Genomic DNA, 12632 nt, shown 5'->3' with positions numbered 1-12632 from the left:
TAAACAGGCACAGTAACTATGATAGAACAGACCTTGTGTTTCAGACTGAAAAAGAAAGCAAGACAAAAACTGAACAAATGAAACTAACAACAAAAAGGTGTTTGTTCCCATTATGTACACACCATAACTCAAGAGGACACAGTAACACAGAACCCAAATAAACACTATTTGCTACTTTAAGTCCTCTGGAGAAATTATTACATCATCCATACTCAATGATTACCATCGTCTCTACACCTTCAACATAAGCTAGAAATCTGCATCGTCTCATTTAAATTCCATAAATTACTGCTAGAGGAGTTAGAGAATATGAAATCCAAACACTCCAAAAACTCATATCTGAAAGAAGGAAAAGCCCTGTATACTGCTTCATCTAGCACAGCGGTTCTCAACCTGTGGGTCGCAACCCCTTTGGCGGTCGAACGACCCTTTCACAGGGGTCGCCTAAGACCATCCTGCATATCAGATATTTACATTACGACTCATAACAGTAGCAACATTACAGTTATGAAGTAGCAACAAAAATAATTTTATAGTTGGGTCACAACATGAGGAAATGTATTTAAAGGGCCAGAAGGTTGAGAACCACTGATAGCAGAATGTGGTTCTAATATTAAAGAGAATACTTTATTAAGAACGTGACATTCACTTTCAAACACAAACTCAAAAAGCAATACTGTGCTTTTAAAGTCTCTGCTGTTAATCGCCTAACTCCACATCCCCATTTTTTCTTCAGACTAATCTCACGCAAACTTCTCCTACTTCAGTCTCCTTGTTGGAAAGGAGACTTCTTTAAGTTGAAATAATACATTGTAACATGTTAAAACCTGAGACCAATTGTGTGAAAGAACAGAATCTACATAAAGTGATGTGAAAACTTCAATCCAGATGAAAAGAAACATCATTTTATAGTCTGTTACCGTTGTTATTGTGACTTTATCTGTATCTATTTTTGAAATCCAGTATCAAGAGGGTCATCATTCCCTCTGTTCTGCGTGCAACTGCCCTGCGCCTGTAATTTCACCTCCCGCTCAGGGGTTCTCACAGCTCTAGGCTAAATGTGGAGCATGGCTCTGGAGCATCAGCTTTACTCAAAGGTTCTTTTAAGGAGGAATTATTTTTATATAAAAAGCAACTCTATGAACTAGAATGTGAAAGGTGTATTTTTTCAAACAGCATGAATGGATGCTATGCTTGAGGCGTGCTATTTGGGGCACTGCCCCAAAAACTCCCAAGGGGATGCTTGCTTTCTCTCCTCTGCTACTTGGGGTTACTTTAGTGGAAATTTTGGGAAAACACTGCTAAAACATCACTCAACTAGGACTAGTGGTGGTGCCTTGGTTATGCTATCAAGTAAAAGAAATACTACTTAACAAACTTTACTGAGTGCCTCCTAAGTGCTGAGCAATGCGCTAAGATTGTGGAGATGCATTATAAACATGGAAGAGGCAGGGTTCCTGCCCCACTGTGATGTTCCAGCTCGAAATTGTGGATTTACTTCATTGTCATTATTAAAATACTCTTTACTCTAAAAGCTAAATGCGATACATTGAACAATATTACTCATAACTAGTTTGAAAAGATGACACCTTAGCAAGAGTGAAGGTGTAGTAAGTTAGAGCAGTGGTTCTCAACCTTGGCTGCACATTAGAATCACCTGGGAATCTTTTTAAAATCCTGATTTCTGGGCCTCATCCTCCAGAAATTCTGTTTCTTTGTTATGGGGTGGAGCCACAACATTAGTGGCTCCAACAGAATTTCCGGAGGCTGAGGCCCAGAAATCAGGATTTTAAAAAGATTCCCAGGTGATTCTAATGTGCAGCCAAGGTTGAGAACCACTGAGTTAGAGCCTCTCTAATTCACACTTGCTTTATCCTGAGGCGCTTTCTAATTCCATCTCGAACAGCTAGCAGCTATTGGTTCCCTAGGCTCTTGTGGCTGGGCTTTCTACTCAGCCAACAGAGTATACTGAACATTCTCTAACTTCTGAGGCCCATGGCCTGAAGCACAGGGAGGGAAGGGACAAAGAGACATACACAGTAAGAAAGGAATTTTAGGTATAATCCCTGACTATTCTAGTTCAAACTTATTTTACAGAAGGCTATCACTGTTAAAAGACAACATCTCCTCTCCAGTGGCTATTATTTTAACTTCCCCAGCTGCAGAGACCATAAAGAAATAACTACTTGCCCTAGCTGGTTTGGCTCAGTTGATAGAGCGTTGGCCTGTGGACCAAAGGGTATGGGGTTCGATTCTGGTCAAGGGCATGTACCTCAGCTGCAGGCTCCTCCCCCAGCCCGGGCCCTGGTCTGAACACCAATTAATGTGTTTCTCTCACATTGATATTTCTGTCTTTCCCTCTCTTCCACTCTCTAAAAATCAATGGAAAAATATCCTCAGGTGAGGATTAAAAAAATAAAAAGTAACTACAGGCCACAAAAGCCATTATCTCCACAATGCAAAGAAATTACTCAACAGTTCTCTAAAGGAGAATATTTATCTTGACTTCCTTTCCTGTTTTTCCCAGATTTTGTGCCTCACAATACTTGCCCTAGGCATTCCTCTAAATGAAAAGCAGGTATCTAGCTAGGCTCTCTTAAATAGGAACTAAGATCTAATAGTCCCTTTTTCATGAAGACTTGCAATTAGTTCCATCCTTACTAGAGAGGTGAGAGTGAGAAGGGGATGCAGGAAAAGAGAAGGATCAACTAGAGCTACTGCAGGGACAGTATCACCCTCGTCCAGAGTAAACTGTGAGTACCAAAAGCATTCCCTACTTATTTCTGCTCACTGTTCCTTCACCATGTTGTAAACTCCCTGAGGACAGGAACACCTTAATTTGATGAGCATGCACATTCCCACTTCAGTCCCTTCTCCCTTAAGATTTTCTTTAAATACTTTTTTGACTAAAAGTAGGAAACAATTGCCGAACCGGTTTGGCTCAGTGGATGGAGCATCAGCCTGCGGACTCAAAGGTCCCAGGTTCGATTCCGGTCAAGGGCATGTACCTGGGTTGCGGGCACATCCCTACTGGGGGCTGTGCAGGAGGCAGCTGATCGATCTCTCTCATCAATGTTTCTAGCTCTCTGTCCCTCTCCCTTCTTCTCTGTAAAAATTCAATAAAAATATATTTTTTAAAAAAAGTAGGAAACAACTAAGATTGTTCCGCTTATGTTTTATATTTGACATCAAAATTACTTGCCTAGCCCCACCAGTGTGGCTCAGTGGTTGAGTGTTGACCTATGAACCAGTAGGTCACAGTTCCATTCCTGGTCAGGGCACATGCCCAGGTTGCAGGCTTGATCCCCAGTAGGGGGCATGCAGGAGGAAGCCAATCAATGATTCTCTCTCATAATTGATGTTTCTCTCTCCTCCTCCGTTCCCCTCTCTGAAAGCAATAAAAACAGTAAGTTTTTTTAAACTTATCTAATTTATTTATAAAATTATTTTTAAGATTTAGTCCAAATATTCTATGTGGGGAAAATGCCATTCTACTTTCTAGATATTGTATAGCAAGCATGTCAAACTCAAAGGCTAACACAGGCCAAATAAACAAGGCATGTGGCCCACGGGCCGCAAGTTTGACACGCTTATTGTATAGTATTTGAAAAGACTATACTACCATAATTTTTAGCCTTAATTCTCTTATATTAAACTGTATAAACTTCTGGTCCATATTAAATTACTAGTGGCCCGGTGCATGAAATTTGTGTACGGGGGCGGGGGGGGCGGGGTGGTGTTCCTCAGCCTGGCCTGCACCCTCTTCAATCTGGGACCCCTTGGGGGATGCAATCCAGGACCACTGGCTCCTAACTGCTCACCTGCCTGCCTGCCTGATCACCCCTAACCACTCTGTCTGCCAGCCTGCTTGCCCCCAAATGCCCCCCCCCCCCCCCGCTGGCCTTCTAGCCTCTAACTGCCCCCCCATGCTGGCCTGATGGCCCCCCAACTGCCCCCCCCGCCAGCCTGCTTGCTCCCAACTGCCCCCCCAACCAGCCTGTTCACCCCCAACTGCCCTCCCCTCCTGGCCTGATTGCCCCTAACCACTTCTGCCTCGGCCCCGCAACCATGGCTTTGTCCAGAAGGTATCCCGGTCTAATTAGCATATTACCCTTTAATTAGTATAGATTAATGAAAAAGAACACATTTGAAGGAAACAAAATTATATAATAAACTATAACATAGTTAATGAAATAATGCTAAACAACTATATATATCTTTTTTATAGAAGACATGCATTTGTTCATACTTTCATAATGAAATATATTTATGAAATATACGTTACAGGTAAAGTAAAAGTATAATTAACAGAAAAGATAAACCCACTACATGTGTGCCCCTTGTGTAACCTGGAAACTACTCTGGGTACCCTCTCTCTATCATGAATGGCTTCTTACATAGATTTATTCTGACACTAGTTCTGACTCTACTAAAGGCCCAGGATTCAAATGATTACTGAATAGCAGACAACCTTTCAACAGGAAGCTAGTCAGAAGATATTTAACATTTAAGGTTTCAAGCAGCTAAAGAAGCAGTGTGACACTAATTAAATCAATTTAGCATGTATTCTCTGCCTTTATCAAAACTAAGTGATTATATTCCATTTTATAAATAAGGGAGCAAGTATGCATGGTAATCCTTGCCAATATCTCTTTTCAATCTCCAAAAACCAATCTCTGAAAGAATGAAAGAACTATATAATGCTTCATTTAGTAGAATATGGTTCTAATATTAAAGAGAATATTAAGACACATTATTTATAATGTACTATGTGTTCTGAAAAGATTTGGGGTATATACAATATTAAGCTGATCAGTAAAATAGTGGGGTACCTAAGTGACAGGTTATATTATTTATTTAAAGCATACATAACTTTAGTTTTTTTGTGTGTGTGGTTTTTTGTTTTTGTTTTTCAGAAAGAAAGGGAGAGGGAGAGAGAGAGAAAGAAACATCGATGATGAGAGAGAAACACTGATCAGCTGCCTCCTGCACACCCTACTGAGGATCGAACCTGAAACCCGGGCATGTGCCTTTGACTGGAATTGAACCCGGGACCCTTCAGTCCACAGGCCAACGCTCTATCCACTGAGCCAAACCAGCTAGGGCCGGGTTATATTATTTTATCAGGAACTGGAGTTTTGGATTTTTTGGCAGTAAGAATAAGTGTTAAACTTTTTATTAAAGTGTCTATATTAAAAGAATCCATGTTTTACTCTTATACTTTACTCAATTTTGGAAAAATCTACAATTTTTTATCTTTTTGAAAAAGCCCAAAAAGACCTGTAAAATCAAAGATGGTCTCCTCTGAAGATTATAAAAATATTCTAGATTACACAAATAAAGAAATCAGTAAAAATTCGTATGTTTAAACTATAAATCCAAAAATTCACCTTTATCATCAAATATTGGCAAACTATATATAATATACAAACTAGGATTGAGATACTCATAGCTACCTACCATACGTCTTGAGGAAGATTTAAAGTTATGCTGCCTTTGATTTCATCCTGAAAACACATATATCCTAAGGTAGCTAATGTTACATACAAAGTTGTAACAATTAGCATGCCAATGTTCAATGCTTGGGGGAAGCGTTTTGATTCTCTCATTTGATTTTCAAGTGGAAGGACCTAAGAAGAGAGTGCAAATAATACAAATCATTTAAAGCCATCTAGTTTCTTGTCATATATATACAAATTAATCTTTCTGTAGTTTATCTGAAAATCTTTTTCCTTTAAAACACTTATAAATGTTGAAGTATTTATCACTACAGATTTTTAAACTCTTTAAAAAATTTAAAATCAGTTCTTAGTGGACAAACCTGTTTGTTTAAAAAATACAGTGGGGCCTTAACTTACGAGTTTAATTTGTTCCGAGACCGAGCTCGTTAAGGAGCTCGTTAACTCAAATTACTCTGTCAACTCAATGCAAAAAATCAGTGGAGAGACAGCTGGTATCTCAAAAAACTCGTTAGTAGGGACACTCGTAAGTCAAGGCCCCACTGTAATAATAATTTCAACACTTTCTCTTATTAACATTTTACACAACCAAAGTACATTTGTTAACAATTAAGAACCAGCACTGATGCATTTCACTGGATTCTCCACATGTCCTTTTCCTGGTTCAGTGTCCATCCCGCCAAGTACACCCACTGCATTTCTGTCACCAAGCCTCCTTGGTCTCCTTGGGTCTGTGAGAGTTTCTCAGTCTTTCCTTATTCTTCATTATCTTGATAGTTCTGAGGAGTATCAGCTAGATATTTAGTATGATGTCCCTCTATTTAGGTCTGATGTTTGACTAGACTGGAATTTTAAGTTTAGAAAAGGTTACCATAGGAGTGAAGTGCCCTTCTCATCACACTTGTAATCAACATGAGTTATCACTGGTGAAGTTAATTTTGATCACTTGGTTAAGGTAGTGCTGGCCAGGTTTCTCTGCTTGTAAAGGTCTTTTCTTCCCCCCTCATCCTACTCTGTTTCTTAGAAGCAAGTCACTCAAGGCAGCCAGCCCACACTCCAGGGACTAGGTGGGGATTAAGCTACACCTCCTGCAGAGGAAGCAGTTACATAAATTATTTGGAAATCCCCCTTATTTGATTAAATTATGTAATTATTTAATTTACAATAGTATGGATTCATGTATTTATTTATACTTTGAGTATGAATACAAAACACTGTTATTTATTTTGTTACTTATATTGTTCCAGCTTTGGTCATTGTAAATTCTATCAGGTTGGTTTCTGTGTCCTGTTGACCTGCCTCCATTCTTTTGTTTTTTTGAGCACTTCCATACTTCCTGGCACTACAAGATGCTCCAGACTCATCTTGAATTTCCTTGCTTTAACCCCAGAAATCAGCCATTTCTCCATGGAACTTTGGTTCTTTTGTTGAGAATGGTATCTAGAAATCAGGATCTGGGTGCTCGGTATGCTTATTGCTACTGGGGTATCACTGCTTATGGGGCCTCTCCGCAGACAGTGCTAGAAAACATACGTATAGTAACCCATGTATACACATATCTATAATTGCTTCTATATTTTTCCATCTGTATCTACTGTCTGTTAATTTAGTGAGATGAATAAGTAATTTTTATTATGTAAAAAAGTAAAGGAAAAGAAAAAAGGCTAATTAAAATGTTAAGTTTTTAGGCAAATCTTCAGAGACTTTGGCCATATGATTTGACCATACTGTAAAGACACTAAGTAACAATAATAGTAATTATTTACTGAAAGCTTACAGTGTACCACACATTTTTCTAAAGGCTTTGCATGTAGCATCTCACATTATCCTCACAATAACCCTGTGCAATAATAACTCTAATATTCCACTTTTCAGATCCATATGGAAATATTAACTGGTTAACAGAAGAGAGGACAGGGAACAACTTGGGTGCTCTCGACATAATTCAGGCCTGAAATAAGGGGCTACCATCAAGAATAGTGCCTGTGAAGCTAGAAAAGGGGGAGGGGAATAATTAGCATTTAGGAAGCCTCCCTCTGTGTCAAGTCTCACTGAACAGATTTGGGAAACGTGGAAGAAGAATCAACATGCCTTAATTACTGACTGGAATGAGGAAACCAGTAACAGAGTGAAAAGAATTATTCCAATGTTTCAAGCTTCAGCTATTGAAAGTAAAATGAGAGAAATAGGGAAGTGAAAAAGTAAAGCTTAAGAAAGTATGTGTCAAAATCTGGAGTTGTTGAATTTGAGATGTCAGAAAAAAAACAAAAAACACTTAACTGTAAATATCCAACAGTTAACGAAAGCTCAGTAGGTAAAGACAGACATGGAAATCTGAATGAGACTGCCTGTAACAGTGCTAAGTGGAGCTGCAAGAACTTGTGAGAATTCTCTATAGGAGAATTCAGAAAGCAGAAACCCAAGTGAAATGGTGTAAAATTGTCTTTTACATCTATTTTGTCCGTGGTTCATATTAACAGGTGTTTGTAAGTAGTTTTGCTCCCATAAGAAACCATCAGACTATGAAACATAAGCTACGGAGTAGAGAGCGATAGTCTATTTTCCACAAATCTACACATTCCAGGCTTTTAAAAAACTGGAAGAATCTTGAAAGGAAATATTTAAGGTCTTGAAATCCTCAGGATGCCTGTATCTCTTGGAATTACCCTTATAATGACATTATTTTTCAAAACAAACAACATATGCACAAATCTATGCATATTAGATTTGACTAATTTGACTCTTAGACTAATTTGACTAATTAGATTTGACTCTTCTTATGAAAGAGTAACACTATAACAATTTCAATTCACTTCAAGTCATCTAGTCTATACAATATGATGTTTGGGATTTGAATATAATCCAGGCTTGGTAGAGTAAATGGAATATAGAACAAAACTGGCCATGAGTTAATGGTTTTTTAAACTAGGTTATGCTTACATAAAAATTCATCATACTATTCTCTAAATTTTGTATATGTTTGAAATTTTCCATAATAGAATTTTAAAAATCATCTAATATAATGTCCTCATGTTACAGATTACGATAAAGAGAATTAAAGTTTAAGTGATATGTCTAAGAAATGCAAATCATATTCTAGAAATAAATAGAAATATTAAAAACATACATTTTAAATGCAGACTACATAAATCTTTGAGTTGATTTAATATTATAAAAAATAATAAAGACTGAATCCTTACCACTCCTATGCCTTCAAAAGCAAATACAGCAGTACCAAAAAAAAGTGGGTATTTTTTCCAACCAGCCACTATTGGAAGGTTGTGGGGATCTGGCATATTCTGGAGAAAGAAAGAAAAAAACAAGGCACGTTACATCTGTACTTACTTTAAAGAATTTTAAATGGAAGAGCAAAATCACACACTTCCCAGCTTTACAGCAGCAAGTACAGGGTGGGGCAAAAGTAGGTTTACAGTTTGAGTACCCAAAACAGATATTATTGTATTATTTAATTATTGTGTTATTTCCATATGAACAAATGTAAACCTACTTTTGCCCCACCCCATATGCATTACAAAAATGAATAATTCTTTCAATAAGCACTTTAAGCATCCTCTGTTAAATGTAGCCAAGCTGTTAGGATTCCACTGCCAAAACAGTTGTTTTCCTCATGCCCACACATTCCATCTGAGCTAAATGCTCCTTATTACCTGTTTCCATCTGCAAATCCCAGGTTGTTCACACTGGGTATGGCTCCTACCACAACAGGAAACATATAAGCATACTCAGGGACTGAGAGCCATTTAATCAGTTATCAACTACTATGGATGGTCGACAAAATTCCTTCTCTATTTTCATGGCTCAGTCTCTAAGACACCTGGCTCCAGACTCTGACTTTCTACCTCATCATGCTGTGTTTCTCCCTAGCCCAGGTTCCCCGTTTTCAGTGTGTTAGTCTCTGACCTGAGAGCTGACATGAAGCTTATTACTTGTGCATATACCTTGACTCGGGCTGCGATTACCTGGTCCTGACTCATAGCCTTGTTCCGACTCTCACTATCTGAAAACTTACAAACTGCACATCTTGTTCAAGATCTCTGGCTCCACAATGGCCACTTCTTCCAGCAACCCCAAGTCTCCTAGTCCCTACTCTCCTCGTCCCAACCCTGTTCTCTGCCCTATCTGATTGCAAGGGGAATTCAAGGCCAGGGAAAGAAGATGAAAGAGGATAAGAATTTGAAGTGTGAAAGCACACAGGTAATTTGGGAAATAGAGAGGTCTAGAACATTTGAAACTTAGGTAGAATTGTGTTATTAATGTTGATACATAACTAAAAATATAAGCTAGAGTCAGAATAAAAAGGGTATTAAAGTGTTTGGATCATCTGATAATATTAAACTGTTATTCAATGCTCACAATGCCCCTTCTATTTAAGGAACTTCCTTTTCTGCTCCACTAACTCTTCCTCGTTCAGCTAAGGATCATGAACTCCAGGAAGTCTTAAGATATTCCTGCCTGTCCCCTTCCATTTGTACATGCTATTAAGAAAGAGCCTACAGGTTTTGGAATTTGGGGGGTGGGGGGAGGGTGAAATATCTATTCATCATAAGAGAATCTGTTGGGAGATTTCAGAATAACTGCTTTGGCAGCAATACGCAAGATGGATTGGGTCAGGAAAGAAAGAAAAAAGAGTCTCCACCTTTCTTGAGTCCGTGGCCCGTCTGAGAGATGAAAGCTGTATAGGTGCCCAGGAGAAAGCATACACATACAGCGAGAAATTCATTAAATCTTACAAATAATTTCAAGGGATTTGCAGAATCCCTTGAATACATTCTTTTAAGGAAAGTGGGTTAAGAATCCCCAGATTATGAACAATGGAATCAGTTGAGGTTAACTGCATAGTTCCAATAAAGAGGTTACAGACTAATGCAGTGTCAGTGGACTGAAGTGGTAGCAGCAAATAAAGGCTCAGAAGTGAAAGAAAACTATAAAATTACATCTATACCCCCATCTCTTGTGATTGATTCAAATCTTAAAGGAATAAACAAAACACTAACAAGTTTTTAGGCAGTGTACCAAGGTGTGACCCTAAATCGCACAACTCTAATAGGTGAGTATTACTACCTTGGAAGCCATACCATAAAGCCCAGAAGCACAGTGACCAAGCTTCAATACCAGATCTAACAATGAAGCCTGTACTTTAAACCTCTAGGTCACACATGGGTGCAATCAGCAGTATCCTCTAAAACAGTGGTTCTCAACCTATGGGTCGCGACCCCTTTGGGGGTTGAACGACCCTTTCACAGGGGTCGCCTAAGACCATCGGAAAACACATATCTACACTAATAAAAGACAAACATGCAAATTGACCGTACCTTCGCTATGCCTTAAGCCATGCCCACCAGCCAATCAGAGCGACTATATGCAAATTAACCCAACCAAGATGGCGGCCAGCAGCCATAGAGCTGGAGCAAGCAGGAGGCTTGGTTGCCCCTGTGATGGAGGAAGCCAAGCTTCCCGCCTGCCGTGGCTGGTTCTAAGCTCCACGCAAGGCAACAAAGTTTCAATTATAGAAGGTAAATAAACCCCAGATACCTGCTTTCAGCCGGCTGTGGCCACGGAGCTGGAGCGAGCAGAAGGCTTGGTTGCCCCTGGCAATGGAGGAAGCCAAGCTTCCCGACCCACCCTGGCCAGCTCTGAGCTCCACTGAAGGCTACAAAGTTTCAATTATAGAAGGTAAATAAATCCCAGAATTAAAATAAAAAAAAAAGAGGCTGGGAGCTTCCGACGCCGGGGGGCTTGGCCAGCCTGAAAATGGCCCTCAGCCCCTCACCCAGACTGGCCAGGCACTCCAGTGGGGACCCCCTACCCTAAAGGGGGTGTGGCCAGCCTGAAAACAGCCATCAGCCCCTCACTCAGGCTGGCCAAACCTCCATGGGGTGATGGTCCCCACTGGGGGGCGGGGCTTGACCAGCCTGCAAACACCCATAAGCCCCTCACCCAGGCTGGCCAGGCACCCCAGCAGGACCCCCACCCTGATCCCGGACACCCTTCAGGGCAAACCAGCCGGCCCCCACTCATGCACCAGGCCTCTATCCTATATAATAAAAGGGTAATATGCAAACTGACCCTAACAGTAGAAAGACTGGGAATGACTCATCACTATGACACACACTGACCACCAGGGGGCACTCAATGCAGGAGCTGCCCCCTGGTGGTCAGTGCGCACCCACAGAGGGAGCTCTCCTCAGCCACAAGCCAGGCTGACGGCTGCCAGTACAGCAGTGGTGGTGGGAGCCTTTCCCGCCTCCTCAGCAGCACTAAGGATGTCAGACTGCAGCTTAGGCTTGCTCCCTGCTGGCAAGTGGACATACCCCGAGGGCTCCCGGGCTGCCAGAGGGATGTCTGATTGCCAGCTTAGGCCCAATCCCCGGGGGAGCAGGCCTAAGCCAGCAGGTGGTCATCCCCCGATGGGTCCCAGACTGTGAGAGAGCACAGGCCAGGCTGAGGGACCCCCAACAAGTGCACACATTTTTGTGCACCAGCCCTTTAGTCCTATATAATAAAAGGCTAATACGCAAATAGACCAAAAGGCGGAACAACTGAACAACTGAACAACCAGTTGCTATGATGTGCGCTGACCACCAGGGGGTGGGCTCGGAACATGGCAGGCATTGGCTGCAGCAGGATGGTGGAGCAGGTGAGAGGGGGTGTCAGACCAAAGAGGGGTGCTGGTCGCTGTCATCCAGGCAAGCCTCTGGTGGTTACTGAAAATTCTTTGCTCCCATGTGCCACGGTCCTGCCCGGTGCTCACACCTGCTGCCAGCACCAGCTCCACTCGTACCTGCTACTGGTGCTGGAGCCACCACTCACACCTGCTGCTGGTGCCTAGCGCCAGCCCTGACTGCTCAGCGCCATCAGCGGGTGTGAGCAGTGGGTGTGAGCAGCTGCTGTCACCCCGACCACCCCTGAGGGCTTCACCTCCCGCTGCTCCTGATGGGTGCTCGGGCAGTAGCTGCTGCTTGCACCCAGGTGTATGTGGGCCAGCGCCATCAGCATGTGGGAGCAGAAGCAGCAGGAGCAGGGCTGCCGGCAGATAGGGGACCAGGGGCCACAGCTGGAGAGGCTGGGAGGGGGTGCGGAGGATGGGCCGAGACCCACCCCTGTGCCCACCGCAGCCTCACGGTCCACAGTTCCTTTTAAGGTGCATGAATT

The 12632-nt window shown here is 41.6% G+C and overlaps 1 protein-coding gene across 4 annotated transcripts in view; it reads right to left on the bottom strand.

The window, feature by feature from the left end:
* The window catches only part of SLC36A4 (solute carrier family 36 member 4), a 53610-nt gene that overhangs the window by 19809 nt on the left and 21169 nt on the right, over positions 1-12632 (bottom strand). For all 4 annotated transcript variants that reach the window (XM_070425871.1, XM_070425872.1, XM_070425873.1 and 1 more), the window contains 2 exons: positions 8660-8758; positions 5461-5630 (listed from right to left, as the gene is read on the bottom strand). In XM_070425871.1, the coding sequence (XP_070281972.1) occupies positions 5461-5630; positions 8660-8758 (269 nt within the window). The remainder of the gene's footprint in view (positions 1-5460; positions 5631-8659; positions 8759-12632) is intronic.

Source organism: Myotis yumanensis, unplaced genomic scaffold (genome assembly GCF_028538775.1).
Source record: "Myotis yumanensis isolate MYYU_CA2020_CCGP unplaced genomic scaffold, mMyoYum1.0.hap1 SCAF_10, whole genome shotgun sequence".
NCBI lineage: Eukaryota > Metazoa > Chordata > Mammalia > Chiroptera > Vespertilionidae > Myotis > Myotis yumanensis.
Note: the sequence above shows the minus strand (reverse complement) of the source record. Positions and strands in the feature narration are given on the sequence as shown.